The sequence below is a fragment of the Ptychodera flava genome, chromosome 18, assembly GCF_041260155.1.
Source record: "Ptychodera flava strain L36383 chromosome 18, AS_Pfla_20210202, whole genome shotgun sequence".
Taxonomy (NCBI): domain Eukaryota; kingdom Metazoa; phylum Hemichordata; class Enteropneusta; family Ptychoderidae; genus Ptychodera; species Ptychodera flava.
In genome coordinates, this window is record NC_091945.1 from 27,147,030 (window position 1) to 27,174,013 (window position 26,984).

The 26,984-nt window shown below is 39.0% G+C and overlaps 1 protein-coding gene across 1 annotated transcript; it reads left to right on the forward strand.

Moving 5' to 3' along the window:
* The first annotated feature begins 2,154 nt into the window (after positions 1-2,154).
* Positions 2,155-21,889, forward strand: LOC139117693 (CUB and sushi domain-containing protein 3-like). Its single transcript, XM_070680939.1, has 8 exons — positions 2,155-2,552; positions 11,093-11,278; positions 16,598-16,804; positions 17,429-17,653; positions 18,223-18,414; positions 18,846-19,061; positions 19,740-19,955; positions 21,309-21,889. The coding sequence occupies exons 1-8, from the start codon at positions 2,471-2,473 to the stop codon at positions 21,887-21,889; spliced, it is 1,905 nt and encodes a 634-aa protein (XP_070537040.1). The 5' UTR covers positions 2,155-2,470.
* Positions 21,890-26,984: the final 5,095 nt, after the last annotated feature.

Here is a 26,984-nt window from a genome sequence, read left to right on the forward strand (position 1 = left end):
TCAGTATTCCATAACGTGCACATGCAATTTCAGCTTTGATGCATGAAAAAAGGTGACCCTCCCCCATAGGCTTGCACAAAATTTTATGACCCTTCAAAAATGCTTGCGCGAAAAATGGCGACCCACCCCAAAAAAAACACGGCCCCCCCCCCCCTGTAATTTGTGTCCAGTCCCTTACAAGGCAGAAATGCAACAAGTATTTGATGCTGGTATATCGATGGATTGAAATGGTATGGGATTTGTGATTGTTTTAACAAATTTGACGTCTTAGACGGCGGCTTATGAGCCGACCACAGAACACCATCAGCATTGCACTCTGACTCAACAAACCAATTTCTCACTTTTCATTCCATTCCATTCATTCATTAATTTATTAACGCATTCATTTGCACTGTTTTTGTACACTAACTGCCGCTCAGGGCTATCTTGACGTCCACTCTAATGTTAATATTTGGTGATTTAGTTTAAAGGGAAACAGTCGTCGGAACTGCGCCTGTGCGGGTTTCTTGTTTACAAACAATGTTGTTCGTGCACGATATGCACCTCATCATCATAGCTTTAACATTTATATTATGACAGACATGTTTTAACTTTCATCAATCACCATCGTACCTTGGAGACAGTGTTTACATTGGTCGTGTGGGTCCCATACGACCTTTGAACGCAGTTCCGACGACTGTATCCCTTTAAAGCGTTGATACCGACGATGTCGAAACGAAATCAACGCACCCGATATAAATATCGAGGTAAATTTGAAGTTTAAAAGATGATGCAAACGATGCTCTATGCAGTAGTTAATGCAATGTAGCTATGATTTTTTAGGCAAGTTTTCGACCTCAAAGTAAATTTTATATCATGACGATATCAGCTTCTTCCGACGTATTGCTCCATGAAGCAATCACTCTGCGCCCTCTTTTGGAAATTTTGCGTCCAAGATAAGAAGATACTGGTCAAAAGATCACGGTGGAAGTTAACTTTGTGTGTAATATTCCCTTAAAATTGTCGTCACATCATTCATCAAATAAAAAAAAATAATTTTATCAAATTTGGTAATGCTTTTGTATTCCATGTGACTAGAATGACGTCATCTCTTTAAAAATCCTCTGTCTAGTGATATAGAACCGAATGAAGACGTAAGCGTTCGGTTGTCTTCGTCAGTAGTCGAAACATAGTCTTGACGTACTCTAACGTAGGCATTGTTCAGACAATAAGGCAAAACTGTTTGATTTTTTTACCTTTTCGATTTCCACACTTCCTCTTTATCAAAGATCGGTCGATGGCAAATCACATCGATTTCACTTCAATCTTACATATCAGAGATCCTGTGACATTCTTATCCGATGTTCGTGTGTATGGAGCACAGGAAAGTTTGGTATCCATATCTCAACACTCAGAATATTATCTCCTCAATCGACCTTATTGTAATTCAATTACTCTCAAGGGACAGACATTCATTCATTTCATTCATTGCAATCCCGATCGACCACCAAACTAACTACCACCGGCCCCCATTGCTTCGATAATTCCTTGCCTTTACAAGCGGTCGACAGCACTCAGTATCGAGGGCGATCGGTGGCAGCACTTCACTCATTTACAGAATTATTTTACCGTGGACAGGACAGTGATATATTCTTTATAGGGCGTGAGGGTATACCTATTCAAAGTACAGTCGCTATAATATAACTTGATCTACGGTAGACTTTAATAATTTACGAACTCCGCTCGATCCTTCCTGCTCCCCGTACAGTGTTAGGTCACGTCCCCGGTAATCGGAAGTAATATACGGTCCAGGAGGTATGAAGAATACAGCATACTGGTTGTGACGTGTCGGCATTGAGATAGTGACCGTAGGGGACCCTATCGGCCTTCAACTACTCTGCGATCAAGGTTACCTTGACTTCTGATCAAAAAAGGGCATACGGGACAAACCTACAACGTTTCTGACCAATAGGCGTAGGGTAAACATGAAATTATCATGTCGTTTTCTGGTCAAAAGAGTCATGTTCTTTCAGAAAGCAACATCACCTGACCTGTAGTATGAACTTGGGAGGGAACTTCGGATTGACAGCATAAGCGCCAGCTGCGATCCCATCATTTAGCAATTTACGTGCTTCACAGAGCACGCAGTGTAAGGAGCCAGGTGTTTTTCTTAATAACAGAGGAGACTCTCTGAGTCGAAAACTTTGCAGCCACGCATCTATCGCACATCCTTAATTAACCCGATGTTCAGCCAGGTTAAATTTCGCGTTACGAAGAGTTACGGGCAACTTTCGCTGAGTTAAGCGGCCGCACTTCGCACGTTGACTACAAGGCAGTAACTTGGATGTCGGAACACGCAACCAACAGTGGCCCGCTGAGTGACATACAATAACCACACCATTGCAGCTGTACATCGTTCCGTATTCGCGAAATTGTGGTCATTTGTTCGTCATAGCGATAAAAAGTATTAGTAGTCCGTCGACGTAACAAAATGAACGCTCGGACGAGGTTCCAGGTATCGGCTCCCATGGCAGGCATTCTCATTCTTATGATACTGATAAACGGAATAACTGGTAAGTAATACACTTCTCTGTTTGGTGTCTGTGTATAACTTGCTGTAAATCCTTGAACATTTCGCATTTGGGACAGCGTACTTCAGGGAAAATACTATCAACGAACTATTCTCCCTTCGATATGCACACTTTATCTCGCAAAATCAAAGGGTGCCCGAAAAGGTAGCGGCAATAACGCAGATCCTAATCAGATTAGGATCTTGATGAATCATACCGATGTACAATAGAACATTGTGATATTATAGAATGAGCCTGAGGTCATTTAGGATTCAACACTGTTTTAAACTCGACAACCCAAAACTTTTTGCACGTTTTTAAACTCGACAATCCTAAACTTTTTGCACGTTTTCAAAAATCATGAAGGAGTGAATTTCTTTTGCTTCAGAGTCGACAAAAATGAAAATAAAACTTTCGGTTCAGACTCACTTTTCTTATTTTTCCGGCAGCATTAAGAACCGCGATCGTGGTACTCAATTATCATGATCTAAAAAGTGATATTTTATTTTAAAAATTGCTAGCTCTATTTTATATTCCAGTAATAATTGTATTCCAATAATAATCTTCATGACCAAAAAGTAGGGCGTGTTTCAACACATCAGAACCATGCATTGGGACGCCGTCAAACGCGGCGCGCCGAGACACCATACTGCAGAAAGTATCGCAACACGCCGTTTAGATGGCTGGGATCCTTTAAAGATTTCACACTCAAAATTACAACTATATTATCAGAAATTCCTACCTTATTCAAGACTGGCTTCTTCAAAGCCGGCCTTACATATATTACGTAATCAACTGTACACTGACACCGACGCTCATGAATCGTGATCAGGTTCAAGGCATCAGATAAAACTCATATTAAAAATTTCATTAACAATTTACACACGGTGTATTAGAGTCTCGCTATGAAGGGGTGTTTCCATGACGGTCTAACTGGAAGTAACCTATACTTGTTGCAAGTCAAGGTAAAATTCTATCACTTCTAATTAAAACTATAATCGCTCCAACCGTCTAAAGGCTTAATTATGATAGTCTGTAACATTCTATTAAAGTTCATAGTCAAATTCTCTTATTAATTAAATACGTGGACAAACAACATGAAAGCAAGCGAAACCGATGTATAACAAGACATTCCAACAGAATTTTCCATTCGATTTCACTTTCCTGGCATTTCTCTTACTGCCAAAATTATTTGACGTAACCCCCTTCCAGTGAAATTTTCATCAAATTACAAATATTATTTTTCTTGACCTTGAAAAAGGTAACTGGCAGATGTTATAACTCGAAATATCTCAGTGAGGTATCTATTCGTTATCGTTAGGTATAAGCCGTCTTCTTAACAGTAGCTATCTCCATGAAACTTAAATATTGATGGTTTCTTCCGAGCTAAATACAAAAATGTGTAAATGAAAAAATGTATTTCTTATAACATACCTAATCTGATAAGTTGGTCGGTGACTTTATATATATATATATATATATATATATATATATATATATATATATATATATATATATATATATATATATATATTTATTTATTTATTTATTTATTTATTTATTTATTTATTTATTTATTTATTATTTATTTATTTATTTATGAACGGATGAAAGAAAACAGAAAAGTTGTAAATTCACAATACAGTGGTTCAGGTCACGGGAACATCTTCATACTAAACCTGTGTTACTATCGTGAACCTCTACAAATCTGAAAGACCGGAAACTTACCTTTGTTGTCGTAGTGGACCCTGTGACCGTTGGGACCAGACCGCGTGGAGGCCGCGTCGACTTATTCAGCTAAAATAAACACGAGTCGCGGTCATCGGAGAGAGACTTAAGGAGGCTTTAGTTGTTTCGTTCCAGTTCGGTGGCTACGACTATTTAAGAGAGTTCAACACTGGCAAGAGTATTCATTCGAGGACAATAACGTCCAAGGTCTTCTCAGAGTTTTCTGAACACTGCCCTCACATGGCAGTAAACGTGTTTCTTCGAAGAAATAATTAACACAGATCGTAGAGGACTCCAAAGTTTTAAAGGGCGGGCGTGTTGGGATGCGATGATCATCGATTTGGCGATTTTTTATCGAGAAATACAAGTTTGTCTGCTTTAATTGTTCAAATACAACGACCTTCCGTCACAAGCTGTGTCGAGATCGTGCTGCCCTTTGAATAAGACAAACAATTACTTCACTATACGGGGGGGGGGGGGGGGGAACTTAAATAGCTCATTTAATTAAAGTTCATTTTCCAAGGTTCCTAGACAAGAAACGACACCTTTAGAACAGCAATACAAAGACCCGATAAAACAGCGTGACAATGTAAATATTCTCGAAAGGTCTTAACTTGCATTGCACTGTTTGTTTTTGTGCACATTTCGTTACGACCTTAAACTTACAGATCTAGACATATCACTCCACCCGTAGTCAACACGCAATATACATAATTCTATCGTGTCAATTTTAATTGGAAATATATTTCAAAATTGTGGCAAAGACAGCAGGGAGAAATTATTTTTAAGATAATTTGGTTGGTTTTAAAATGTTGCCCTGTTTTGGGTTATACCATATGCTCATTTGCCTCGTGCACCGTACAGTTATAGAATAAATCACTCCAAGCGACAGCTCTGCATTCACGTGTTTTCAGTACATTTGTCCTGTCTGGAAGTGTCTTGTTCCGAGAATAGAGTTTAATTGCCCAGTGTTCAACTTGACAACAATGCAGTGTCCAATCTTACTGTCGTGGACAGTCCGCGGTAGAATTCTTTGTCTACAATAACTTTGCATAATGTATACGCTGTGCTGTTCGCAAGGTTAATACTCGGTAGTTCAACCAAGTCCCTGCGCACGCCATATTTCAACGTACTGTGGGGAGAAGTAGAGGAGTGTATATAGAGTTTAAAAAACGAAACATCCTGGAAGGTTAATTGCTCCTGTAAAGAATGCAATTTATTCAACTGGGATTTTAAATAAAGAATTTCCGAAAGATGTTGAAAGGGATAGGCCTATACGGAAAAAGAGTCATTTTGAAAGATACTGTTTCTTGTATCCAATAAAGGAATGCAATCACGCATGCTCTATATGACGTAATCTTTTAATTTGGTGACTCCAGGATGAATTTTTGACTTTCTTTCTGATCAAGCCGCAAGCTGCTCGCCTTACCTCGTGGAAAAGTTGGGCAATAACAAAACGAGACTCGGCTGTGCTTGTTTTCAATCACGAGGGACCGATTTTCCCACTCTCGCCGTAACAATAGAATGTGTCCATGAAGCAAGCTTACATGGCTATTTTCTATGACCTTTGTATCGGCAGAGAATGGAATCTGAATGGTTTCAGTGAACAAAATTATGGGTAAGGTTGTAGGAAAACACAGTCAAAGACCATCACATGATAGCAGGATAGATACACAGACCGAAGTATGAAGCTGTGTACATATTTGGATTCGCGTTCCTGTCCTTCAACCAATCAAAGTCTCTGAAGCGTTGATAAATGGCGCATGAGCATGCTCAGTGAGCTCCATTGAATCAGTGACAGTGAGACTCAGTTCCGTAATTGGCATTACAAGTTCAAGGTACTAGGAACCCTTACACACCTAATGCACTTGCGTATTGTTAACAACAAACTAAGACACGGTGTTATTGCTGAAATTTTCATGATGGTTTAATTTCACGATTTAGACATTTTACTGTCATTCAATTCACGGAATTTTTCCAGCTAATAGGAAAAAAATCAATTGTTTAACACTTTCACCTGGATTTGACCCAAGAGTTTATCATTCGGCGAAAATAGTGAAATTAGATTAAATTAACCCCGCAGAATTGTTGTTGCTGTAAAAATATAAGTACGTACATCGGTCATCAGTGTTTAAAATGTCGACAGGTAACTTCTTTTAAAAATGCGCCCGCCAGCACAGGTCCAGTAGCATAATTTGTGATGATTTTTTCCTATTATTATCATAAAAAATAATTATGAATATTAATAAATTATTAATATGAATGTTACAGAATATTAAAACTTTTTTTACAAACCATGTCGTCTACTTTGTGTAAATACCGTCTGGAAACCCCATTGTTGTGATAATTATGATTATTAATAAATTATGATTATGGTTAATAAATCATATTTTACACATTGTAATGTGCTTATGTAAACAACCCTCTGGAAACCCTTATATAGTTTCACAATCTATGCCAAATTATACAAGTGACACAATTGCCCAGGTTCAGTCTACGGCGAGAGTTACCATTGCCCAGGTTCAGTCTACGGCGAGAGTTACTACACAGTGTATATAAAGAGAAGGTAGCCAGCTCCACTCGACAGTAAACTGACATACCCATGAATTACCTCCGTTTTCTTCACTTCTGCATGTTGATTCTCAAAATTTCTCCCGGTGTTGGCAAGTCCATAAATCAGCCATCAAATCTACCCAGTTTTGACCACTTAGACGGAAAATTTGTGAAGTTTGGGGCTGCGAGAAGGTGTATATCGCCAATGAAATGATGCTGTCTAAGCGGAATCGACAGCATCCGGGATCTTTTAGGGCCGTTTGCGAAATTTGAATGTAGCCGCCAAGCGGGGCCGAGGGCGGAGCCATGATTTAACGTTATTAGATATGCTGACATAATTGATCGTACGGCCAATGAACGCTCATAACCTTTTTTACACATGAAAGTTACACTTACACTGTACGATTACTTCATGGTCTGTCCTAACCCTGCGTACGATGCTGTGTGTTCCGCTACAGCTAATCGCCCCGCTCACCACAATTGAGCGGGGCGATTAGCTGTAGCGGAACACACAGCATCGTACGCAGGGCTAGGTCTGTCCAAGGATGGAGGTGCCTCAAGTCAACGGTCCAAGCTATGTATGTGTGATTACAAACGGATGACGGGTTGCAGATGCGTTTGTTTATGATAGATACCCGGTTGACATTGTGAAAATATGTCAAGTTCAGCGACTTGGCGAGGAGACCTCAAAACAGCGTACGTACGTACAAACACGCAGTCACCTTCCAATTGAACTTGTGATTTTCAGAGATTTACAATGAAAATACAGGCAGCGTTGACTGTCGTCTATTTTGCTGCCCAACAAAATATTAAAAACGCAGTCACGGACGTGTTTTACAGACAAAGCACAGACAATGTACCTTGAAATCGATATCTTTTTTATTGAAAAGGCGTACGCGTGCTGGCGTTACGAGGACCTGTTACTTTTTTTATGAATATGTTAGACAAATATATCCATGTCTTGCAAAAAATACTGAGAAAAAGTTAAATTTTAATAGTATTATCAATAGTTTTATTACAGAGCTTCCGTTAACGCAAAATCCTGCGTATTTCAAGCATGTTATTACTTTGAAGTACGCAAAGTAAAATGACGTCTGCGTAATCCGATACGCATTAAAAAGCGCAGTCTCTAGGCTGTAACAAAGACATGAGCACACGTAGTTTCCCTCCAATGTGAAGTTTATCCAGGACTAAAAATAAATTGTTTGCTGATAAAAATGTTCATAATTTTGCAATATTTTGTCCTACATCCTGTCAATCACGTTTTCCTTCAAGTCTGTACCAATAAAAATGTAACAAGTTCAATAGAGTCCGTCGTTATTGCAAAAAAATGTTTTTTTTTCCGCTGCGCCCAATGCATACTTGTAAACCCTGAAGATCTCCTGGTCGAATATCAAGTTTAAGTTAATGCTACGCGGACTTAAAAATAATAGTTTTATGCCGGTCTGCAAACTTATTCCAGAATATTGCAAAATTGGCCATAATTGCAGCCGTGATTCCAGTCTCATCTGTCCCGTGTGAGCGCTTGGGTTCAGTACCCAAAATAGGATTACAACATCGAAACGTAGTTGTCCGAGTCACGATGCCATAAATGATCTGATGGTGATAACCATGGAAGGCCCGAGACTTAGTAAGTGAATTTGACTTCAGAGCAGCGATGATAGGTCAGGCAGCGAAGGCAATAGTGGGAAGTTGTAGTCTAAATAATTAGTAAGAAATGAAAATCGTCGACAGAAAATAGAACAGAACAAATTGTGAAACTAATATCAAAGAAAAAACATTGTCACTGATGTTGTTTATCTAACACTTTAGGCCTATTCATTGACTTTGAACCGGTTTTCGATATCGCGTAGACAGCTGTTATATATAGGTACTTACATGTAGTCATGTTGTACGCATTTTTGGTACATTTTACGCAAATAGAAAAACAATTTGCGAACAGCCTTACGCAGATTTGGAAATCCTAACCGAAGCTCTGCAGTTTTATCACACTCAGAAACTGAAGCGAGGACTTTCTGTGTCTTTGGGAAAAACAATTGACGCTACACACGAATGCAGTAGGGTCTATGGAAAAAACACACTAAAATTTTGAAACGAGAACGGGCAAGAAAATGTGAGCACGTTAAAGTAAGCCTGGAAGTGCTAGTCTTGTTCCTTGCTATTCAAGGTATTTGTGGGTACGATGTGCACATGGCGGAGGGTCTTCGGGAATAGGTGGATACCGTGGAAATCTAGCTGTGATATCTCAGCGGCGAACGCGTTCAAATCAAAGGTCACCGCCACGGCGAAATATCTCAGCTAGTGGAAACATTCATTGCTACGGATTAGTCGCTGATATGTTTTGGCGGAGGAGGGGCAGAGGAGTCGGTCACAGTCGATGACGGTGTGCTCACTGTCGTCGGAATTTCATCTGGACGTTTGTAATGGACGTACGTGATGACGGTGTCATCGAATAATATGGATAAGGTGTATAATGCTGGCAAACACGATCGCAGTAATCTATATTGAGCTGCCTGCCGCGGTGTTTGTTCAGTTGATGCTTCGCTGAAGCTACCACCTCCATTGATCGCATTGAAGCTGCTTTGGAGCAACCTTACAACTGCTACAAAGTTCGGAAAAGTACATCGTCCAACTAGAGAAATGAAACTCATTCACGTTTTGATGTTGATCAGAGACATGTACATTCGGGTCAACAGATGAGAGGTCTTATCAAAGGTCACGAGCGTTCATTGGCCGTACGATCAATTATGTCAGCATATCTAATAACGTTAAATCATGGCTCCGCCCTCGGCCCCGCTTGGCGGCTACATTCAAATTTCGCAAACGGCCCTAAAAGATCTTGGATGCTGTCAATTCCGCTTAGACAGCATCATTTCATTGGCGATATACACCTTCTCGCAGCCCCAAACTTCACAAATTTTCCGTCTAAGTGGTCAAAACGGGGTAGATTTGATGGCTGATTTATGGACATGCCAACACCGGGAGAAATTTTGAGAATCAACATGCAGAAGTGAAGAAAACGGAGGTAATTCATGGGTATGTCAGTTTACTGTCGAGTGGAGCTGGCTACCTTCTCTTTATATACACTGTGTAGTAACTCTCGCCGTAACTGAACTTGGGCAATGGTAACTCTCGCCGTAGACTGAACCTGGGCAATTGTGTCACTTGTATATTTTGGCATAGATTGTGAAACTGTATGAGGGTTTCCAGAGGGTTGTTCACATAAGCACATTTATGTGTAAAATATGACTTTATTAATATGATTTATTAACCATAATCATAATTTATTAATAATCATAATTATCACAACAATGGAGTTTCCAGAGAGCATTTACACAAAGTAGACGACTGTGTGTATAAAAGTTTTAATATTCTGTAACATTCATATTAATAATTTATTAATATTCATAATTATTTTTTATGATAATAATAGGAAAAATCATCACAATTATGCCTACTGGACCTGTGCGCAGTGATTGTATCGTAAGTTGAACTACGGTCAATCCACTGTCCCGCCTGCGTTCCACTAAAACCACGTGACCCTGTGACCCTTTACAAGTAAACTTGAACTGTTACACCTATACATAGCCCACCTAATGATTGCCACACCTTCCGTCAAGATCACGGTCACGGTCATGCCGGTAACTTCATTTTGTTTTATTTCACAACTCCGTGTCAGAATGTGTGCGCATGGCTTGCAGCGTTGCGACCATGGTCAGGGTCACCGTGACGCATGAATGAGCCCCAACCTCGCCAGCCAAGGGCTTATTTTCTGGCTGGTCCCTCCCTCAAAAATATCGCTAGAGAAAAACGCAAACTTATACGGTAACCAAGACGTGCGAACCGGATTGTGGCCATAATTCATCACTTTGTTATGCGAACCTACCCATGACCTATGACTCGCCACTCTGTCGATAACCAATGAATGTAAACTATGTTTGAAGCAGAAAGCAAGACACAAAGCTCTTCATCTTTCGAACATTTCCAAATTCCAAATTTGGAGTGCTGTAGGATCATATTTTCTACAATTTTGGGGGAAAGGGGTGGATCATTCTATGAAAACTAGGACTCGGGATGTTAACAGTTTACATGATTGACTGTCTCCGGAATTCTCCAGCTCAGTCCAGTCAATAAATAATAATGATAACTACTGGAAACATTGATGTAAACGGACCGGAAAAGTTTGGTTTCTAAAAAAATGTTGTCAACGTGCACGTGAGGGTTCAAAACTGGAATCATATTCAAATTTGTTCTCATTTCAGCTCAATGTCCAGATCCAGGTGTTCCAGATAACGGGTATTTGGTATCGCCCATCAACCCATCTTACCCTGTTCCCACACAGACCGAGTTGAAATTCAGATGTTCTGAAGGTTACACCATGTACGGCAAGTCGTCGTTGCTTTGTTCTGATGACGGCTCGTGGGATAGTCAGCTTCCGCTCTGTACAGGTATTGTACGGGAATACTTCATACCAGGGTTTGAATAAAGTGCGATTCAGTCTCACAAGGTTATTTCGGATAAAGTGCTATAGATCTAGCGACATTCGCTTAGTTGAAATGTTAAAGAAAACATTGTAAAACCCAAAAACTTGTGTGAATATTTTTGACAACAGTACTCATCTTAGAATCATACAGTGTGTTGTGGATTAAGCTTACAGTAAATGACCAACATTCTACAATAGAAAAATAAAAGTTCATTTACAATCTTAATGAACAATCGCGGCTTAAAGTAACAAGAGGACTGATAAAGAGAAGGCGTTGATGAAGTACTGTGTCTGTTTATTGCAATAAACAACGAGACAGATAAGCACTCATGCGGTGACATGCACGGTGCTAGCGCTCTGATATTTCAGCCGAATTTTCATGGTCAGGCCGATGCCTAAGCCTTCAAACCTGTACAGGACGTCATTTAAAGAACAACGAAACAGATTTTTCAAGATGGGGACTGATTTGGAAAGTTACAGACGAAAATTGGACATTTTTCTGGTGGCGACCCTTCACGTCAGCGAAAGCTACCAAAGATGGCGGCGCTTCGCATTCCACTTGTAAATTGCTGTTTGTCATTGGCTATCAAGGTATTTCTTGTTGGACTTCTTGTTGTAGCTGGTAATGTCGAAAGAAACCCAGGTCCCCAAGACTTCGAAGTACAGAAACAGCAACGAAAGAGGACATCTCTGATCTACACGAAAAATTAGATGCAATTCTCGCCGACACAAAACCATGAACAATAACTTTGCGCTTCTTCAGTCCAGACTAGACAATGTAGAAGAAGATCTCAACGATATAAAAGTGCAAATACAAGAAGACGGAGAGAGAATCTACAGAACTAGAAAGCTGAAATTTGAGATTGATAAAATGAAAGTGAATTCCAGCGTTATTGCTGACTCAGAGATGCAAGGAGACGATTCAGCTGGCTTGCTGAAATCGGCAGTGGATGATATGAGAAAGTCAATCAACGAAATTAAGAAAGAAAAAGACGACTTGGAAAACAGAAGTAGAAGAAATACCTGGTCTTCTTTGGCATAACCCAAGATCGTACAAATGAAAATTGGGAAGACTCCGAAGATAAAGTAATTCAAGTAATTCGAAATCAACTCGGCATAGCCGACAACGTGGAATTTGAGCGGGTTCACCGAATGACGACTGCACCACCTGTTCGCGACTGTAAGCCCATCGTGGCGAGATTCAGAAGCTTCAAAGATAGAGAAAAGTTCTTCGAAATGCTTTCAAGTTAAAGAATACAAATATCTCTGTAAGTGAAGATTTCTCCAGGAGGGTCAGAAGAATCCGTTCAAAGCTATGGGGTCATCGTCGCGCCCTTCTTGAAACCAACAAAGATTTGAAAGCCCATCTTCAATACGATAAACTGGTGGTGAAAGGCATTGACTGCAAACGCGTTTTCAGTTTCAACGAAGAGACTGGTCAGATTTCCGAACATACCTTTCCATTCAATACACAATTACCTAGATGAGAAAAGGGCCAAGGCCAAAGGTGTGAAAATTCACTTTCACTGTTAGTTTGGAATATTCGTGGTCTGAAAAGAAACTTGGGTAATCACGACTTCATATCTCTTTGTCAGAAATACGATATTGTTTGTCTTTTAGAAACTTTTTGTACAAAAGATTATGTTTTTGATTTTTTTGTCAAATTACAATGTGTTTTCTTTCCCAGTCGTTCGAAGTTCTCGGAGAGGCAGACCCAGCGGCGGTGTGTCAGTTTACGTCAAAAAGTATATTGATAAAGTAAGAGGGTAGAATGTAGAGTCAAAATTGTATTTTTCTTGAATTCAACAAAGATGTATTTTCATTTGACAAAGACTTACTTTTCGGCTGCTGTTATATTAGACCAGATAATCCTACCATAGAATTGAAATGTTAGATGACTTTCTGGTTCACTTTTCTTCAGTCAATCCTGATAAACACATTATTTTATCGGGTGATTTTAACTCAAGAGTAGGATGTCTTGACGATTTCATCATTGATGACACAATTTCACATGTACCTGTATTAAACAATCTGGGTTACATTCCTGACACATTTTCCACACCCCGTCAATCAAAAGATTCAGTGATAACTCCAGCAGGTAGAATGTTAATTGATCTATGTAAGCGAATCGACATTCATATTGTAAATGGGAGAACAGCTGGAGACCAAGATGGTAATTTTACATGTATATCGTATGCCGGTGCTAGTGTTAATGATTATGTCATCTTGTCCACTGAGTTATTTCACAATGTAAAGAATTTCAACGTACTGCCTCGCACCGAATCTGACCATGGCCTTGTCATGTCATTTGTCATACACAGGGCATACGAATCATTGTGATGTAAATGTCGAAAATCAAAATGGTGGTAGAAATATAGAGCGTTTTAAATGGTCTGAAAATTTTAGAGAAAGCTTTCTTGAAAGTATGTCTTCTAATGAAGTGAAAGATATTTTACAGGATTCTCTTGACAGTTTACCCAATGTTGATTTATCAATTAATATGTTCACTAGAGCACTTAAATTGGCAGGGGAAAACATGAAGTGTCCAGTGTCTGATAGCAAATCGAAACAGCGTAAACAAACAGTGTGGTTTGATAATACTTGTGTTTTTAAAAAGCGTGACATGTACTGTAAATTGAAAGAGTTCAGAAAGACAAACTCTGACATTGCTTTGAGGAATTTTATTGCTGCCAAGAAGGATTTTAAACAAACTTGTCGAAATAAAAAACTCTACTATCAAAATGCTGTAAAAGAGAAGCTCGCAAAAGCTTGCACTGAGGGTAAGGCAGATCTTTGGTCTATTTTGAAATCCTGTATGAATCGTCAGTATAATAGTGCAAATAATATTACTTTAGAAGACTGGATAGTATTTCAAAAACTTGTATATGCAGTGTGAAGGAAATGAATCTATAGATTGTGACTTTTTACAACTGTAGAAGAAGCCATTCAAAATACAGCTACTCAAAATACAGATGTCTCATTAAATACTGCACAGGAAATGGATGATTTAAACAAACCCATTTCAATAGACGAAATTTTGATAATTTGAAAAAGTTGAAATCATCAAAGTCCCCAGGCTATGATGGTATTCCTAGTGAATTTTTTAAGTTTTCTTTTCATGTAATTGCTCCGTTTTCTGCATACTTTGTTTAATTTTATTTTCGAACATGGATATTTCCCACAAGATTGGGCTATTGGTGTGATTATCCCTTTGTTTAAAAAAGGTAACAAGAATGACGTAAATAATTATCGTGGTATCTCACTTTTAAATGTGTTTGGTAAAATTTTCACGTCAATTTTGAACGAAAGGTTGACATCATGGGCAGAGAAAAATGATGTAAGGTCTGACTCTCAAGCTGGTTTCCGAAAGCAGCATTCTACTGTTGATCATATTTTTGTTTTACATGCGATTGTACAGAAATATCTCAGTGTTAAAAGAGGGAAATTCTATTGTTTATTTGTAGACTTTTCAAAAGCGTTTGATTCTGTAAACCACTCCTTACTTTTGTATAAACTTTCACTCATTGGTCTTTCTGGTAAGATGTTTAACATTTTAAGATGTATGTATTCTAGTGTCAAGTCATGCGTCAAATCTAGGTCAACAGTTTCAGGTTACTTTGACTGTCCAGTTGGTGTAAGACAGGGTTGTATGCTGAGCCCTATTTTATTTACATTTTTCATTGAAGAGTTAAATGACATGCTTAAAAATTCTGGAGGGCTTGGTATCCAACTAACTCAAGATATGTTAAATTTATTTCATTATTGTACGCAGACGATGTTGCAATTATTGCGGATTCTGTTGGAAATTTGCAGAAATTAATTACTGTTTTAGAGCAGTTCTGCAGTAAATGGGAAATGCATGTAAATTTAAATAAGACCAAAGTTATGGTATTTAGAAACGGTGGTCATAGAGCTCGGTCAGAAAAATGGGTATTAAATGGTCAATGTATTGAAGTTGTAAGCTACTACAAATATCTAGGAATTTTAATTTCGTCCAGAAACACCTGGGGCAAAGCGGTATCAACTTTAGCTGATCAGGCGAATAAAGCATCAAAGGTTCTGTCAATTTCTTCTAAAAAGGTGGGGGGATTTCCATTTAAAACGCACTTTATGTTATTTGATTCAATTATTTTACCCATCATGCTTTATGCCTCTGAAATATGGGGTATCAGTATTATGAAAAACTAGAGCAAGTTCAAAGAAAATTTTGCAGATTATATATGGGTCTACCGTCGAGTGCACAAAATGAAGCGGTGGTTGCTGAATGCGGCAGATTTCCTATTTTTATTTCCACTTTAAAGCGTTGTGTTAAGTTTTGGCTTAGAGTAATTGAATTACCACCTTACAGACTGCCACGTCAAGCGTATGCTATGCTTGTAAAGCTTGATGTACTGGGACGGCAAACCTGGGCGACCTCCTTGAAGCATATTTTATATTCATATGGCTTTGGATACGTTTGGCTGGCACAGGAAGTTGGTGATAAAGACAGATTCATGCAAGAGTTTGACTTGAGAATTAAAGATGTATATAAACAAAAATGGTGGGAAACCATCAGCAGGAAACCAAAAATGCGCACGTATATTGAATTTAAGACCACCTTAGAAGTAGAAAGGTATTTGTCTTTGAAGCTCGACTTCAAAATACTTCAAACGTTTGCTTGTTTTCGTTGTTCTTGTCTTCCGTTACAAATAGAGGAAGGTAGACACACTGGTATTGCCAGCATTGAAAGAATCTGTAAAATGTGTAAATCCAATAAGGTCGAGGATGAGTTTCATTTCCTCTTAGAATGCCCTGTTTTTGACAAGCTTCGGTTAATGTATTTTGCAAAAGAATTTCTTATTCATCCAAATAAGTGTAAATTCTACGTTTACTACGATCAAGAGATGAGAATACTTTAATTAAGTTATGTAAACTTGTTTACAAAGCTTTTCAGCTTCGCTCAGAAATTCTTTCAAGTGAAACTAAATTGTAATTTCTCTTTACCTGTCAAATCAATTCAATTTCTTTTCCGTTACCATTTGTATAATTTTTGAATTGTAACTCCTTGCAAATGGGCCGGAGGCCTTGGAATGCAATAAACTAATCTAGACAGATAAAAAAATAACTTTATCACAACCTTTTGTATGTATTCATAATTTCGAACAGTGAATATTAGTTTCCGCGAAAAAACTCAATATTTGAAGGCAAATCTGTCGACATCGATACAATAACTTTTCAGGAGAGGAGCGGCGTAAACACCCGTCAACCAATACTTTTTCTTGTGTATGTGTATGTATGGCTTTAGGACTCAGAAACGTGGCTTTACTTGGCCTGACCGCTGAAGTAAACGGCAAGAAGTACGGCTGGGTGAAAACCAAGGCACCGCTGAATGACGAAAAATATGGTGTCTTGGTGACCAGTATTTCCACAGCGCCATATTGGAAATTGGACCTGGGCGGCGTCCATGACGTTGAACACGTGGTGGTGCACTACAATCGGAAGAAAGAGAGTCGTAAGTGTTATATGCATGATACGTCCTCCTTCAATCTACCGATTTATCGATCGCATAAAAAGAGACTACATATTAACCCTACATCATCTTGCAATATAAAAGATCTCCGTTGTATCAATTTAACTGATATTTTACGCCGGCTTAAGGTTACTCATCGAAGTAAGCCAATCAGACTGGTACACTTTTATATTAATGAATTCATTTATTTAGGAAGTCAAGCATGACATGTAAAATAACCCAATATCTTTTCAAGGTACGTACCTTGTACCTAGCAGTATTGTCGCATAACTCAGGTATTATGAATTATTATCTTGATGCTGAGGTGTTTTGCGCGAGAAAATACTCTGTCATCATGAAGATGGTGCGCCGCCCACGACAAAAATGTGTAATTGTAATGTTACATCCATTGGCTTTTGCACGTTTCGCGCATCTAGTGCCTGATTTCATAAATGAAAGTATTCATTTATGCGAAGTGAATTAATGACAATGTTTGAATATGCAAATTATTGATTTGCTTATTGTTCGTGCATTGTAAACTTACGAGTCAGTGCAATGACAGACACTTTCCACTTGATACCAACACTGTGGACACTGACCAGCCTGAACCCTTTGTAAATCTTACAGGATTTAAACTTGTTGGCGCTGTTGTCAGAGTAGGAATGGACGAAGACTTAACGAACAATTCGCAATGCGGATCAATGATTGTCGAGGGTGACCTAACCAATCAGAGAGATTCTATCATTCTCTCCTGTAATCGTCCAATCAGAGCACGCTACGTCAGCATACAACGAGAAAATATCACTGATGCGGATGTTCTGATTCTGTGGAATGTCGACGCCTTAGCGACAGGTAAGTAACCATAGTTACACAACACTTTACCGCAGAGGGGATTCCACATCGTAGTTTTCATCAAATTTCTCTCCACATCGTTCAGTAATAGCAGTTCCTTCTGCTTATCTATTAACGTAATTATGTTATTCATGAGACCCCTATTCCAAAATTGAACATTTTAATTTATGTCTCAAACATTCCATAACTTATTAGGTTACTGTTTTGTATCATAAACATTTTTTGAAAACAGAAAGTATACGATTGTTCCCAGCATTTTCCGTCTTTATTAAACATTTCCACGATTCCATGGTCGGCCCTACTCGCCAAGAAATATCTTAATAATACTGTTATATAAGAAAAAATTAAAATCGCAAGCGGTTTGTACAAATTCATGCATGCAGATCGAAATAGCCCCTCCACTTTAAAAGCCATGTGCTCGCTAACGCACGAAAACTCCATTTGTTTTCCCTCCTGAATAATGCCACTGCTTTCAACAACAGTGTCCCCTGCATAAATAGTGGATTCCTTGTAAAAATAACTTATCAGAGACCAATGACCCTCTGGCAATTGTAAATGTCGTTTTTCAGGAGTTTGTGAATTCGATCCCGGGATTCCAGAAAATGGCTACCGTGTTAGCGGAGACCCCGTATTGCCTGCAATTGAAGGAAATGTTTCGCAATACTTGGAATATGCGTGTCAAGAGGGTTATACCAGATATGGAGACGCCGTTGTCCGATGCATAGGTGGATCCACCTGGAGTTTCCTTCCCATATGCACAGGTTTGTAATCCTGTCTCCCTGACTGCATGCATTTAGTTTACGTAAATTTTAAATTCCATCCTTGAGAGGAATAGGACAAAGTGTGGTGAGAGAAGGGAGAGCCAGAGATATTCGTATGTTGTCCGACTCCGTCCAAACACTCTTAACCATGCTCTATATAAACTCGGCATCTCTGTCTACTCTAGATCTATCTGTAATTGCTTGTTCATCATGATCGCTTACCTCACATGAACACAAACACTCAAATATACGCTCCTACTAATTCTCTCTCTCTCTCTCTCTCTCTCTCTCTCTCTCTCTCTCTCTCTCTCTCTCTCTCTCTCTCTCTCTCTCTTCAAATAGCTTAGCTTGCGAGTGCAGTACAACACGGCACTGACCGCTAGTTTACCATGAAGCAAATACAAACTGATTTGATGAAGTTGTCATTGCAGAGCTGGAAGATGTCGCACTCAACAAGTACGCCGAAACCAGGACTCAGTATTCAGGCAGCAATGTCACCACTTTTGGGAATGACGGTGACGTCACAACGTACTTCATAACTGCGCATGATCCACGGGCCAGCTGGGTGGTAGATTTGGGAGGACTTTACGAAGTTCAGGACGTCTACATAATCAATCGTAAAAGTGACGAAAAATGCCCGAAGTGCGGTAAGTACCCGTACTCAATGAGAATATATAAATATCCTTTCAACCTTTACCCAATTCATTTTATCTTCAGTTGCCTCAGTTGTCTCTATCTGTCTTGGGATATGCCTGTTCTGTAATTGAATATTTTATATAATCGCATTTTGTTACTTTTACAATGTCATTTTCTGACACGGTGGTGTGGACTGGACAAGCCACAAATGAAATTGTTCACGTCATCACTACAATTATTGCCATCACGACCAGCATCACAACCATCAACACCTCCATTATTACCAACATGACGATTAAAATAAAGGCAACTTACTTATACTGTGACTTCCCGAATTCAATGAACTTTCCGAGAACAGATATGGAAGGGTTTGAACAGATCACGGTCCCTCCACAAAAGTTTTTTGGAGGGACCGTGAACAGATTACCTCCACCACTTGGTTTATAAGTTTAGGCGTTGCTCCTGTTCCAAGCCACGCAAGAGGGCGGTGTTGATCTCCACAATAGAGGAATTCCGCATTTGATGAGATACTGGCTGTGATACCTTGTAACACTTAGGAATTTTGAACAGTAATAGTATTCATGAAGCCACAGACCCTTGGGGTTTATGATGAAACAGGGTAACTCTCACCATTATAGTTCATTGACCTGGTTATTCTAGATCTTAATTTTGCTCTGCGCCTCCACCAGGTCAAAGATGGTTCTTCCTCGACGTACGAGCTGGGCTGCGTTTTGATGAACTCCGAGCGAACCGGAAGTGTGGACAGAAGATCGACGACAAAACGAAGATATTATCAGAGGCTACAATGCGCTGTTCCCGTCCAATCCCCGTGAGATATGTTGTAGCGCGGTTAGACGGCGTCGCGGGAATTCTGAACTTGGCCGAAGTCAAAGTTTTCGGAAAAGGCAAGTAACTAAAGAAGTAAACACTGGAACAAATCGAGTATATTAATCAGTTGTGCACGTGAACGAATGGCTTACAGGGCCAGAAACTGTAACTTATAATGTTTTTATGTTCCTTTTTTCTTCTATATGTCAATTGCAAGCTCTTGTCATGTCCTTTAAAGCATGTTGAAATACCGACTATTTAGCTTGTCAACAGCGCGTCTACAAGTGCAAATTGCACTGTCATTGTTATTGTTTACACTTGAATTCTAGTCCGGACCAGAATTCACTATTCAACGATAACAATGCAGTCTACACCCGTACAAGCTGAGTCGACGAATTCAATAATATACACCTTGCCGTGTCTTTTGCCCTTACTATTCTCACTATTCAGAGCAGCATACGTCTCGGGGTCATTTGTCAGGCATTTAAATACTATAAAAAACTTTTCTTCTGATTTGCTACTTGAGAAGACTCGTTTTAAAGTAAATGAAGGTTACACCTTTTATTGAAAATCGAAAACGTAGCTTTCTCTGACAGAGTTACCACAGGGTATAGCGGCCATTTATAATATCCAATATCGGTAAACATTTGACGCAATTTCTATCCCAAATTTTCCACGGTAACCCCAGGATATTTGCTTATTTATAAAAGTGAATGGTTTAAAGTTTCACACGAGTTCTGAGCGTGAGCTTTCAAATTTCGTTGAAGAGCGACATGATATTATTTGCTTACATGAAGCGAAATAATTAACATTGCTTCAGATATTCTAATCAGCGGACAGTGATTATTAATCTATGTTGAATATTCATGAATCGTGCAATGTACATTGCACTGTGCAACAAAGGGTTAAAAGTTATGATAAATTTGACATTTAATCGTTTGATCAGGTTATCAAACCGTCTTACCGATCTCTTGATGAAACTGTAACTTGTGTCCTGTGTTCTCATATTTATGTTGTTTTTGTAAAATACAGTTTCTTGTTCTTCCAAAAAGTCATGTAGAAATGGCACGTTATGCCCGCTTTTATTTTTGCAGGTAAACTGAATTTCAGGCCAGACAAGAGTCTTTGTGTTTAAAAACAATATTATATATCTTACATATCGCAATGTGTGAGCAACTTCAAGATTAATATTTCGTATTTCAACTTAATTTAAAGAGATGAAATCGCGTAAACATTTTTGAGAAGAATTAAATAACGAAAATATAAAGTTACGGACGTTTTCCTGTTACATAAATTGGCGAAACTTTCCCAACTTCAAAGACGCATCAAATGTTCAAGGAGCCGAAGATCTCGCAGAACATTGTTGGTCAATTGTGTAAGAATGGAGTGAATAGATCTGTAAATAGACACTTTTGTTTTGTTTCATGCAGCGATGTGTGAAGATCCTGGACCACTTGACCATGGATCCTATATTGACCCTACATCAGCTCAGACTGTATCATTTCCAGTCTACAGCGAACAGATTATACAGGTCGCCTGCCTTCCCGGATACACGCTGATTGGCAACGACACACTGCTGTGTACGGCGGAGGCCAGATGGAACGCGTCAAGGCCGGTTTGTGTTCAGGACCAGTCGTCGACAGAAGCAACTTTCGGAAATTACGAAGCGACAACTGGTACCACTTCGACGCAAAGCCTCGGATTTGACTCTGATATCCAGCGCGACGCGAATTATGATGGCGCTGAATTCACAGCGGAAGCATCTTTGTCAGATCGGAGCACAGCAACTACGGGAGGGCCTGGGGAACTACTAGCTGACAGTGGAATGGCGACTCAAGAGATAGTACCAACAGAATTTATAAGTGAATTCAGCACTAGTGAAATTATCAGTCGTCTTCTGACGAACTCGTACACTCACTCGGGTGATACAGACGAGCGCTCTAACATGGAAACTGACTTCATAAAGACTGTCTTTCAAAGTTATCGACAGCTGAAGTTCCAGAGCACATGAAACGGGAAACTGAACCTAGTGTAGGCACAAGCATGGGTGTGACCACTTCTTCTTTCAGAACGACATTTCATACCGTCGCCACAGAGGGCGTACATACTCTGGTGCGTACCATTCCCACCACAGCTCCTCAATATTTTAGAACCAATTTCCAAAGTAGAATGTTTGAAGGTATTGGGCTCCATAACGATTTGACTCTTACCAGAACAGACTCATCTAGCGGTTACTCAACAAACAGCCATGAACAAGCGCCGCTGTTCTCGACGAAAACAGCAACCCGCTCACGTATTGCCGAGTCGGTTGGTGTGATTACAAGTTCAATGGCACTACCATCAGAGACATCTACGCATTCTGTGGACAGCAGGACAATGTATTTTTCCCGAACACCCGAGGATTTGCTTTCTGCGCTCAATAAACCTCGCTCAAACTATTCCCTTTTCGCCGCCCTATTAGCCGTTTCCATAGCAGCCATTGGCACGGCAGTAGCTGTGACGGTAGCCAAATTAAACTATGCAAAGTGTGTGAAAAAGAAAAATATTGAAAGAAAATCGAAATATCTTAAACGAGAAAGCAGAGTCGACTGCGTTCCGAGAGAGATTATGGAGAAACCACGCATTCTCGCCTGGCAATGAAGCGGCGAATTCTCGCTGTGTGAGTTTGTTTGGTTTTATTTTTCTCCGAATATCAGAGCTGGCAAGCATGTTGAGCTGGTACATGTGGTAGTCTGATCATATCACAAGCCGACATACCAACGATGGTATTGTCACTAACTTTAAGCCATGGTTCTCTGATGATTGACCCCCCCCCCCCCATACAATGATACGTGGGGTAGACCATGAAATCCCCGGAGAAGGACGCTCAACAGTAAAGGTAAAATGAAGAGCAAATATTGCTGAATTTTGTTTTCAGCCAATTTGATTTTCGGAAAGATATTCATACCAAAGTCGCTCAAAAATTAACATCTTGCCACCTGCTATACCTTCTAAAAAAGACATAAAGAATATACCCCTTGATACTAAATCGGTAGAAATCATATAAGTTCCATCGAATTTTTTAAATCATATTTTTTATTTATTACTCATTTTTATATTTATTTATTTATTTATTTATTTAGCAATTTGTTACTGATCAGTGTTGCGAAGATGTGTACAGATGTGTACTCCAGCTTCGCTTAATGTTTACGAATGCAGAGAGAGAGAGAGAGAGAGAGAGAGAGAGAGAGAGAGAGAGAGAGAGAGAGAGAGAGAGAGAGAGAGATTTGCTAATTGTAAGTTAAGACATTTCAAGATAAGTTTAAAAATTTGTAGCAGAAATATTTAAGCCATGCTGCTTTCAATAGTTATTACGACACAATTGCAGCAAATACTGCGAACTTTGTTCTGGATTTCGATATTAATTAAATGGCGTTCAATCGTCAATCATTGTAACCGGAACTTTGTTTCTTGTTTTACGGTAATACAAGCCTCGAAATTGAAAGACTTCAACTTTTAATCAAACTTTCCGTAAATAAACTTTAAATCTTTCCTTTTCAAAATCAAGAACTTGAATCAAAATATTGGGTCACCATGCAGATTGGTGCAAGAGAAGCAAACTACCCAAAATTTACCAATATTTGAAATTGAAAATGGCCGCCATTCCTTGTGAACTCTCAGTGGAAAAATAAAACATTTGATTTTCACAAAAATAAGCCAATAAAAACTTATTTACTCCATCACCTTCAAAATGAGTCCCACAAGTGGTAGACCTAAAAAGCATTGTAAAAGTTTAAGAGTCCAAATATCTGTTCCGAGACGCTTTCTACCTCAATATCACTCTCTGCCACTCGATAAGTACTGAAGACTCATCGGAGACCGATAGCGAATGTAACGACACCAACATTGTTTAAAAGCCAAGCCAACTTCTGGCACGGGCCTTTTAAAGATCTTTTTGAACAATTATCGAGTTCGCTGTCTGGAGTCACTTCATCTCCACTGACAGCATTCAGTATTTGTTTTTAAGAATCAGTCTCCACCCGTGGTATCCTTCCATTCCTTTTGAATTCGTGTTTCTCTGTTCATGGAATTTGCACGCGAAAAACAGTCAACGTACTGCATGGCATTTTCGACGAGGTTTCTGAACGCGTCCCGGAGACGGTAGTCAGCTACCATTTGACAGATATTGTAACGCCCTCTTATGTTTACGTCTTAAACTGTCTAACTTTCTTATCAGAGAAAAATCAATATCCACAAAAACGCAAGCAATGAGTGTTTGTTTATTAGATTAACAAATCTGAAAGCCTTTTTCGTCTTGTTGAATCACGGCTCCAAATTCCTTTTACAGCCATCAGAACATTACGCCCCCTACTGCAAGCAGGTGCGTCATTTCAAGTTGCACACTTTTTAAAAATATTTGTAGCAGCTAAGTAGCCCGCAAACGAAAACAGCGCGAGTCACAAAATTTTTTTCACGTCCGAAACGATAATATAAAACAAAATTATCTTGTAAACCGAACCTACCAAAGTAATAGGAAACGGAACAAATCCTTCTAAACCAAAAAAGCGCAGCGTATATAAATTTTGTTGGGATCGTGGTGGTTGACTGTGGTAAATTTTGATTAGGAAAACGTGTTTTTCTACGTTTAGGCAAAGATCTCACAGAGTGGACTCTCAGTCTGATAATCCCTCATATAGCCATCTGAATGTTTCGCTCGATCCAAAAATGCTTGCACTCTAAGTCTCTATACACACTTACACAACGTAATCAAAAACTGCTAATCCATTTCTAGGAAAATAAATATTACGATGAAACACATTTCTAATAAACTTCATTTTTATAGAGCATCGTTTCTCGTCGATGAAGCGCGCTTCAAGTGAGCCGGACCGGATTTTTTGTAGTTTCATCATTGACTTCCAAGGTAGAAAGAGCTTCTGGGATAGATATTTGGATTCTCAAACTCTTTACAATGTTATCTTGGCCTTCCATTGGGAGAGGCTCATTTTGCAGTTTATCTAGTAAATGAAGTTTTCACCGACTTGTTTTGTGAAAATCGGGAATTTCATTTTCATCCATAGAGACAACAAAAGGAATGCGCCTTGAAAGTGAAAAACTTAAACTTTTGCTCAAACTTTCCTTGAGGAATCTTTCAACCATTCTCTTTCAAAATCAAGTATAAAAATCGGAGGTCACCGCGCAAATTTTGGTACTAGTGAAACAAATAACCCAAACAAATAACCCAAGATTTACCCATATTTAAAATTCAAAATGCCCGCCATCCCTGCGTTACTCTATGGAAAAAAATAAAATTTTTGAATTTCGAAAAACTGAGCCGGTAAAATGTTTTCTTACACCGACAGCTTTAAAATGAATTCCCACAAGTGGTATATCAGAAAAGAATTGTACAAGTTTGAGAGTCCGAATATCTGTCCCCGAGGCGCGTTCTATCTCATACACCGAAAGCAAGATTACAGCTCGAAGAGCGCAATGGCGACGGACAGAAAAGATACGCGTAATTACCCACTTACGCTAACCTAAGACAAATAGAGGTTACCCTAGCCCTTACATTTCGGTTTGAATTTACTGTGCTTTATGACAACCATCAATCTCACGGTTTCGATATTTGTGTGAGATCAAACGATTGTGAACTTATTCCATATAAAGAATGACGTCACAATCTAATTATCTAGTGAGTTAGGCGATTGAACTACTTCGTTTTTGGCTCTGCCCTAGTGCTTTTTTTGATTAATGATGCGTTGGTTTCGCCTAATTTGTATGCAGTTGGCGATCAGGTTTCAAAAGTGACCCGAACATAGTGTGCTATCTTCTCCATTGAAATGAACACAATTGCATTCTTACACAATCAGGCACTTTACGACAAGTAGGTCTGTAGTTGTCTCTTTTATCGGTCTTACGTGTACTGAAAAGGCAAAGGTTCAAGCTGTGGCCGGTCCGCATGCAGGATATATATATATATATATATATATATATATATATATATATATATATATATATATATATATATATATATATATATATATATATATATATATATATATATATATATATTAATTAATTACTAGCCTCTTTCTTCAAATGCAGAGCCAAAGATTTGCCTCTATTGTGTGTAAAAACGTGTCTTTAATTAATTTTTCTGACAGTAGTCCGGCAATAACCTTGAATTTGACACTCCAAACTCAAACATTTTTCGTCTTTGTCTGTAATTTTTCAGTTTATCCCCTTTTCCAAAAATCTCCCCAACTTTGCGTAGTAAAAGCAGTCTCATAAACCATGTTCAAAAACGTAGAGTTGAACCAAGGAACAGTTTTGATTGGAAAAATTCCTGACTGGGAGAGAATTGCAAGTGCCATTGAGATTCAGTCGCCGGAAGATATTCGCACTTGACAAAAAATCAAGAAGGGTTACGGGAGAAAAAATGCATAGGTGCATTACATTGTTGAATCGTTGGCGAGCAACACTGGAAACAAACTGTACACAAAACGGCGAACACTTTAGAGAAACACCACAAGTTGGAATGACAGTGTCATGATTATATTATCCACAGTGTCAGGCTATTGTTGTGTCACGTGACACTGCTGTCAGCGTGTTACCTTCACGTGAATAATAGTTACTCATGCGTCGTGAGTCACATATAGAATGGCATATGGTAGAATTCGCCTTCGGGACAGATATTCGAACTCTCAAATTTTTACAATTCTCTTCTGATCTCTTGTGGGGGGCTCATTTAAAGTGTCTTGGAGTAGGTAAATTTTTCACCGTCATGTTGTTCGAAAATTGAAAATTGTATTATTCCCCATAGAGTTAACTGAGGGATGGCGGCCTTTTTGAATTTCAAATGTAGGTAAATGTAAGGTAATTTGCTTCTATAGTATCAAAGTTTGCACGATCACCCCTGATTCTTATTCATGATTGGTGAGGAAAGTTTGAGTAAAAGTTTAAGAGTCTCACTGTTTGGGGCGCGTACTATCCTGAAATGGAATACTAGTGACGTCAGCTGTTCGTCCGGTGATAGGATCCTGTACTTTACATTCACGATCACATTCAATTCCAAATTTCCCAAATCGAAATTTCATTCAAATCACTGTGTAATGATGAACGCTGGAGAT

What these genes read in the sequence shown, in the direction of transcription:
- LOC139117693 (XM_070680939.1), top strand. Translation starts at nt 2,471, where the DNA reads ATGAACGCTCGGACGAGGTTCCAGGTATCGGCTCCCATGGCAGGCATT. An exon ending in TCAGCTTCCGCTCTGTACAG is followed by an intron (nt 11,279 to 16,597) that starts GTATTGTACGGG and finishes GTATGGCTTTAG; the next exon opens with GACTCAGAAACGTGGCTTTA. An exon ending in AGTCAAAGTTTTCGGAAAAG is followed by an intron (nt 19,956 to 21,308) that starts GCAAGTAACTAA and finishes TGTTTCATGCAG; the next exon opens with CGATGTGTGAAGATCCTGGA.